Here is an 8,706-nt window from a genome sequence, read left to right on the forward strand (position 1 = left end):
CATATGCCTATCTAATAGCCGCTTAAATGCCCCTAATGAGGCCGATGGGCCAGGAGCAGGCAAGTGGGACTGGTTTAGTTTGGGATTAAGATCGGCATGGACTGGTTGGGCCGAAGGGTGTGTTCCCATGCTGTATGACTCTATAATGGTACATCTTAAAAGTGGTATTTTAAGCAGAATTGCTTTTTGCTGTAGGCCAGAGCCCATGACAGTGCTACCTGCAGCTGCATATATCCACTTGTTCTTAGACTCTTGTTATGCGTGGGATGGAGGGAGCGCAATGAACTTTATCTCATGGGCAATTGAGTCCAACTCATTTACAATTTCCAGTTTTGAGGAAGGGTCACCAGACCCGAAACGTTAACCCTGATTTCTCTCCACAGATGCTGCCAGACCTGCTGAGCTTTTCCACCAATTTCCGTTTCTATTTCTGATTTACAGCATCCGCAGTTCTTTCAGCACAGTTTTAAGGTATGAATCAGGAGGTTTAGAGGGAATTTGAAGAAAAAATAACTTTAAACTGAAGGGTTGTGTGTGTCTGGAACTCACTGCCTGAAAGGGTGGTAGATGCAGGAAACCTCCTGACATTTTAAGAACGAATTAGATGAACACTTGAGATTAACATACAAAAGGTCGAGGGCCAAGTGCTGGAAAATGGGATCTAAATAGGTATATATTTGATGACTGGCCTGAAGGGTCTCTTTCCATGCTGTAAAAACTCTCAGCAGGGCTGGAGTGTCAGTCCAGGACAATAACAAAAGTACTGAAAGAGTGAGACCAATCACATTAAAAATCAGGACTGGAAAACGTGTGTAATCATCCTTACAAATATGAGGAAAGTCTGGATTAATGGAAGATCAGGAATACTGGGAGTTGAGAATGGCTATAGTCACAGCCTGTTGTGACACATTTACCAGGAGCTCCATCCTGGCAGTGTAAAACTCCATTACCCAGGCAACACATACTCCCCCAGCCAACCTCCTGAACACTTCACCCCCGCCTCCATTAAAACATCCCATTACAATCCCCTCCACCACAACACAAGTGGTTTTACTCCATTTAAATGTGATTACTATAGCAACAGAGTGTTCTGTCTGGCAGCCAGCAAGAGCTCAGAGATAATGGATGTGAGATGATTTTATTGGTTACTTGCACAGGTCTGTGAATCTCTTACCAATTACGCAGAAACAAATTCAGTGAAGCAGAGAAATCAGCCAAGTGACTTTTGGTCTGAACCTCCGCGCATGCACTTTGCAACAAAAAGCCAGCTTTTACATAAAAACACTGAGAGATAGAAATCCTGTTCAGAGTTATTTTGTTCAATCCCCCCCACACTTGCGCCATTTTGTAACCAATGGCCAGTTTAGCCCCGTCCAGTTTGAAGATGAATTTCTCCCCCTGCGGTCTATAGCTGGAGCAGCATTCCATGGGGATAGGCCTGTGCTTGGATTCCAGTTCACACAAGGGTCCTGGGAGATCCTTACCTCCTATTCCTGCACCACAATGTGCTGAAATGGTCTAGAGAGCCAATTAGCTCAAGGACAACTAGGGGTGGGCAATAAATGCTGGCCTTGCCCACACCTCTATGAGAATGAAGGAATAAAAAGCACTGCTCTGTCTAGACATGGCTTACCAAAGGCTGTCCTGTCTGGTTTGCATTCCAGTTACCTATCTATCGAGTTTGGACATGGGGCAGGGTAGGTGGGAGAGTCGTTTCAGATAGGGACCTCTGATATTAGTCATCTGCAGTTAGGAGATGGTGGAGTTTGGGTTTTTGAGGCTGAATGCATCAAGAGAATGCACGCAGTCCGAACTAACATCATCCTCTTAACGATAAACAGATTACAATTCTGTTTGCAATTAAATCAAGTCTAATCACCCGAGTTACTGTGCTCTGGGCTCATGGGATGTTAAAGAGATGCCTGTTATACAGAACAAGTGATATCACTGGGGAAAGAGCCATGGGAATGCCGGAGGCTATTCAGTCCCTCAGGTACGTTCTGCCTGATTTCAATAAGGTCATGATTGAGCTGTGACCAAACTCCATAATTCCTCCTTTCCACATATTGCTACCTCTGTGCAGCATGGTGTCTCAGTGGTTAGCACTGCTGCCTCACAGCACCAGGGATCTGGGCTTGATCCCACCCTTGGGTAACTGTCTGTGTGGAGTTTGCACATTCTCCCTGTGTCTGCATGGGTTTCCTCCCACAGTCCAAAGATGTGCAGGTTAGCTGGATTGGCTGTGCTAAATTATCCATAGTGTGTGCACTAGCCATGGGAATTACAGGGTGGGATGCTCTTCAGACAGCCAAATGACTTCTTTTCTATGATTCAAAACAAAACCTATAGATGCCAGATATAAAATTAAGAATTGATCAATTAATAGTGGAAAAACCAGTCAAATTTGGAAATGTCACAATTAATCTCGTATCCTTAAAAAGGCAAGTCCAGTGTGGATCAGTACATTGCCATTTCCAAATCTGACATTTTTTTTTAAATTGCTGTTTGTGGAAGAGAAGTCCAATCCTTCAGCTGTCTTGTCTGTGTGTAGACATGTTTAACAATTTCACACCTTAAGGTTCTGACTCAAATTTTCAGGTTAATGTTCCCAAATGCTGGACACCCTCAAGAAGTGGTTTCTCTCTACTTATCCAGTGTGTTCCCTTCATACCTGGAAAATTCTGATTAAATTGCCCCATAAGCTTCTACATTAAGAAATATCCCACCATGTTTTGTGCAATCTCTTCTCATCATTTAGTCTGCTGCTGTATCTTCTGGTTTTGTATCCTGTGTTTCTTCTGTGTTTCAAGATGGCGCTGAGCAGTGGCAACACTAAACAAAGCTTTTCACTGTTTTCGTAATACATGTGACAATAAATAAATCTCAATCTAAATCTTCGAATTCTGATATCATTCTGATAAAAACATGCTGTGCTTTTTCTCATCACTGACATTGCAATGTACCGTCAGAACATGTCCTCACAACTTGGCTGTGACTGAGTGGGTGACCTCTGGCCTCTGCGTTAGAAAATTGTGGGGTCGCGACACGTTCCGGCATGTGAGCCCTGTAATCCAAGCCCGATACTCGCAGTGGCGGTGCTGGGGGAGCCCTGCACTGTTGAAGATGCCTTCTTTCACACGGCGCTGCCAAACGGAGCGAGTAACTTTGTGAGATTTTCTGAAGCAGGCTCCCGACCCAAAACGTCAGCTTTCCTGCTCCTCTGATGCTGCCTGGCCTGCTGTGCTCATCTAGCTCCACATTTTGTTATCTGAGTAACTTTGTGAGAAGTTTCCCTATTGTCCTGAACTATTTACACCCCGCTGCCAACTAACGACTGGACCCGACTGTGTGGCGACATCGCCATGTCGCTGCTTGTGGGATCTTGCTGTGCGCACACGGCTGCTGTGTTTCCTACATTGCAACAGCCCCTTTAAGTGTGTTGTGAAGCATTTTCTGAAGCTTTAAAAGGTAATATATAAACGCAAGTTCAATGTTTGTGCTTGACCTTGCAGTCTTCAGGTTGATCTATGTGTATACTCTGGCAATCTCGTTGAAACAGATAAAATTCTGACCAGGTTTGACAGGGTCAATGTTAGGCGAGTCTCCCACCCTTCCCCCTCCCTCCATACGTACTCCAGGCTAGAAGGAGGGGTCACACCCTCAGCATAAGGGCTCAGCCATTTAGGACTGAGGTGAGGCAAGATTTCTTCATTCAAAGGATTGATAACAAATCCAAGGATTCACAGCACCAACTTCTATTTATATTGTATCCTTGGTGGAATGAGACATTCCCAGATGGTCCACAGGAGCATTAAGCAAGACACCAGGCCACATGAGGAGATATCAGGGCAGATGAGTAGATGCTTGGGCGGGGAGGGAGGTTTGAAGAGGTGATTTCAAGAGGCAAAGCGAGGTTTTGAGAGACAGTCATTGAGGAGAACATTCTAGAGATTGGGTCCCAAGTTGCTGAAGGCTCGGCCTCACCAATGCCACAGCAATTATAAACAGGAATGTACGTGAGGGTGGCAGAATTAGGGGAGGTCAGAAATCATGGAGAGTTTGGACTGGATTATGGAGGTAGGGAGTGGGGAGGTCATGGAAGGATTTGAAAACATTACTGAGGATGTTAGTGCAGCGAGCTGCTGATTATCAATCACCGAGTGTAGATTGATATATTTTCATTCACAGTTCGAAGGGATGGGTCTGGTTAGGAACACACCATTAATGGAGAGGATCAGCTGTAACTTTATTGATTGGTGAGCAGCTAAAGGGGCCTACTCCTGCTCCTATCGTGAACTTATTGTATTGAAAGAAACATAAAACACAGAACACAGGCCCTTCAGCCCACCATGTCTACACTGACCAGGATGCCATTCTAAACTAAGGTGGCTCAGTGGTTAGCACTGCTGCCTCACAGTGTCAGGGGTCTGGGTTCAATTCCATCCTTGGGTGACTGTCTGTATGGAGTTTGCACATTCTCCCCGTGTCTGTGTGGGTTTCCTCCAGGTGCTCCGGTTTCCTCCCATAGTCCAAAGATGTGCCTGTTAGGTGGAGGCAATGGCCTAGTGATATTATCACTGGACTGTTAATCCAGAGACCTTTATAACATTCTGGGGACCTGGGTTCGAATCCTGCTATGGAGTTTGAATTCAATAAACAAAAAATCTGGATTTAAGAATCTAATGATGACCACGTACCCATTGTCAGTTGTCACAAAAAGCCTGCCTGGTTCGCTAGTGCCCTTTAGGGAAGGAAACTGCCATCCTTACCTGATCTGGCCTATATGTGACTCCAGACCAACAGCAATGTGGTTGACTCTGAACTGCACTATGGGCAATAAATGCTGCCTAGCCAGCAATGCCCTCATCCCTCATCCCCAAAAAAAAAGGATTGGCCATGCTAAATTGCCCTGTGATGTCCAGGGAGGTGCAGGCTAGGTAGATTAACCATGGGAAATGCAAGGATAATATTGGGGGGGGGTAGGTCTGGCTGGGATGTTCTTTGGAGGGTCAGTGTGGACTTGATGGGGGTGAAGGGCCTGCTTGCACAGTGTAGGGATTTTATGAAACTAATCTCATCTGCCTGCACATGGTGAACTTGTCTCTGCGTTCAATCTCAGTGTAAAACTGGATTACTTATGCAATTTGCTTTGCATATTTTACTTCCTCCAAGCAGTAACATTTCCGGTTAAAAGATTTCACATTGACACTGTGCTTCTCTAGTCAAGATTGGTGTTTCAGAATTAATCTGACCAGATTGGAATGCGTGAGAGCTGAAAATAAATTAGTATTTTCTCTGTGAAATGATTCTCCACAAAATAATTTGAACTCCTTCCAACAAACTGGTTGAAAATTCGGAACAGCACCTGGGATGAGGACAAGGGGTGAAACATCGCAGGAAATAGGAGCATGTGTAGGCCATTCGACCCTCACATCTGCTTCACCATTCCAAACAATCATGGCTGTTCCTGGCTTTCGACTCCACTTCCCTGCACACCTTTGCTCAGTCCTAAATGATCAGCCCCTTATCCTGAGGCCGTGTGCCCATATTTTAGATTCCCTTGTGCAGAAGAATAATCTTCCAAACCAACAACCACTTCCATCCAGAAGGACAAGGGCAGCAGATACATGGGAACACCACCCTCTGTAAGTTCCCCTCCAAGCCCCTCACCATCCTGACTTGGAAATATATCACCGTTCCTTCACTGTCCTTGGGTCAAAATCCTGGAATTCCCTCCCTAAGGGCATTGTGGGTCAACCTACAGCAGGAGGACTGCAGCGGTTCAAGAAGGCAGCTCACTACCACTTTCTCAAAGGGCAACTAGGGACGGGGAATAAATGCTGGTCCAGACAGCAAAGCCCACATCCCACAAATGAATAAATAAAATCTCTCAGCACCTGCCCTATCAGGTCTGTTCAGAATCAGAGATAGTAAGAACCGCCGATGCTGGAGTCTGAGATAACACAGAGTGGAGCTGGAGGAACACAGCAGGCCAGGCAGCATCAGAGGAGCAGGAAAGCTGATGTTTCAGGTCCCAAGCATTTCATGTCTGAAGAAGGGTCCCGACCTGAAACATCAGCTTTCCTGCTCCTCTGATGCTGCCTGGCCTGCTGTGTTCCTCCAGCTCCGCCCATTCAGAATCATATCTTTCTCAATGAGATCACCTCTCATTCTTCCGAACCTTAGAGAATATCGGCCCCATTTTCTCAGTCTCTTGGTATAGGGACAAATCTGGTAAATTTTCAACTTCAACGCCAGTATATCCCTTTTGTAAGTGCGGAAACCAAATGTGCACACAGTACAACAGCAACTACAGCTCTTTATTCCTGCACTCCAATCCAACCAGGCAACATTTACCCCAGGTTACTGTTGGCCATTACTGCCATTACTAATGCGACATCACTCACAGATATCCCCAAACATTGTTCAGTCAAAATCCTGGGATTCCCTCCCAAACAGCATTGTGGGTCTACCCACAGTACATGGACTGTAGCGGTTCAAGAACATAGCTCACCACCACCTTCTCAAGGGCAAATAGAGATGGGCAATAAATATTGGCCTAACCTGTGACACCCACATCCCATAAATGAATTTAAAAATGCCCTATCCAGGTTTGATTTGGTTGGGATCATTTGCAGTTTGGAAAGTTTCTACATATACATTAGTAGCATTTTGTAAGAGTGCCCTTAGTGACACATTAATAGTCTGATTCCCCTGCTGTGTTGTCCCATTCCTCCATCTCTAACCCTGGCACAGAGACTCAGCACCTTAAAATGCATCACAGTTCCCCTTCAATAAGATATATTGATTTAAAACTGAACTCACACATTAGGTAGATGTGATAAATTATCCTAGTTTTTATTTAAATTGTTTTAACTTGAAACTAAATCTGCTAAAACCTCCTGTGACTCCCAGAGTGAAAGAAAATCAGTTGACATTTCAACAACATGTCTGACCACCCCAACTAGAGCGAATTAACATCACAGGGCAGATTTGGATTGAATTAGATTAGAACAATAGTTTTGAGGATTTATATACATTCTTGGGGGGGTGGGGAGAGGTGGATTAAAAACTGAAAAAAAAACACTGACATTTGTTCAAATGCAGCAGAAACTAAAAATCGGTGGACTGTTCATCTGGGCACATCAGTAATTCCTTAAAAAAAGGCATTCCTACCTGGGGACTAATTATCTGAGCAGCAACATGAGAATTGGTTAGGGTTCAAGGAATTGCATGGCACGTTCCAAATATCAAGCTTTTGTGGGGCTTTGGTTTGTTTGTTCTGTGTTGTGTATCAACACGGACCAAATGCACAGGTTTAATAACCTCATTTTTTAAAACAATGTGTGACTACCCACCCCACCTTTATGTGGATGCAGTCAGCAGCTGGGTGCACTGACAAACGCTGCAGGACTGGGGGAAAGGACATGGAGGGAAAAGCAAAGGTATATAAATATATATATATATTATAAACAATCTGGAAATGTGACTCTCTCTCTCTCTCTCAGATAGGCGCCTCACCTCTCTGTTGAATTCTAGCAGTGCATTCTGTACCGCATCCTGGTCACCCGTTTGCAAGATGTCAATTAATAGGCTCAGTTCCATTCTCAGCGACAGAGATAGGGTTGAGAGCTGGGAGATCTCGCCTCAGATTCCCAGCAGATTTCTCGATCCTTGGAGTTCGGGAGGATCAGACGGGGAGAAAATTAATGCTAAATCCTCTCTCTGTGTGTGTGTGACAGGCAATGACATCACCAGAATGGGAGGAGAATAAAGCTATCTTCAAAACACACTGACTCTACCACCATCTCAGTTCCTGCTCTCTCTGTCTCGGTGATATTGAATAGGGATTAACCCATTGATGTCCATGTTGTGCACAGTCATTTTTTTGAGAATGTTTAGATAAAATTGTCCTTGGTCATGTCCGTGAATTGTATATTAATTGTGTTTAATTGGTTTTTCTTGTCTGATCACAGATAAGGAGACTTTTATTCAAACAGAATGGGAGTGATAGCGAGGAATGGGTTTGGAGGTGTTGTTAGAGAGGGGAAAGATTTAACAGGGTCCTGTGGGGCAACTTTTTCACACAGAAAGTGGTGCCTGTATGGAACGAGCTGCCAGAGGAAGTGGTGGAGGTTGGTACAATTACAACATTTAAAAGGCATCTGGATGGGTACATGAATAGGAAGGGTTTAGAGGGTTATGGGCCAAATGCTGGTAAAAGGGACTAGATTAATTTAGGATATCTGGTCGGCATGGACAAGTTGGACTGAAGGGTCTGTTTCTATGCTGTACAGCTCTATGACCCTACACACATGAATAGGCCTCTTGGCCCCTTGATCCTCTCCTGTCAACTAATAAGATTGTGGCTGATCTGCTATTTCACCTCAACTGTATACTCTCACATGTCTCCGATAATCTATCATATTTATCTAAATCGACCTGTTCGGGCACATCTCAAGTCTCTAGACTTGAACCCAGGCCTTCTGACCCAAAGGTAGGGACACCACTACTGTGCCACAGGAACCCTGGAGTTTAGAAGGGTAGATATTTAATTAACTTGCGCAGGTATGTAATGCTAGATGTCTGGAGCAAGTGGGACTTGAACTTGGGTTCTGGCTCAGAAGCAGGGACACTACCTCAGCACCCCAAGAGCCTTGGGTTTGGGGATGTATGCTTGCAAGCTTTGACTCTGCAAATAAATGT

At 44.7% G+C, this 8,706-nt stretch overlaps 1 protein-coding gene across 2 annotated transcripts in view; it reads right to left on the reverse strand.

Moving 5' to 3' along the window:
• Nucleotides 1-7,744, reverse strand: part of LOC109912358 (synembryn-A-like) — a 33,718-nt gene extending 25,974 nt beyond the window's left edge. For both annotated transcript variants that reach the window (XM_048617538.1, XM_048617537.1), the window contains exon 1: nt 7,522-7,744. In XM_048617538.1, coding sequence (XP_048473495.1) covers nt 7,522-7,605 — 84 coding nt within the window. In that variant the 5' untranslated portion in view covers nt 7,606-7,744. The remainder of the gene's footprint in view (nt 1-7,521) is intronic.
• Nucleotides 7,745-8,706: the final 962 nt, after the last annotated feature.

Source organism: Rhincodon typus, chromosome 37 (assembly GCF_021869965.1).
Source record: "Rhincodon typus isolate 14 chromosome 37, sRhiTyp1.1, whole genome shotgun sequence".
In the NCBI taxonomy this organism is placed as follows: Eukaryota; Metazoa; Chordata; class Chondrichthyes; order Orectolobiformes; family Rhincodontidae; genus Rhincodon; species Rhincodon typus.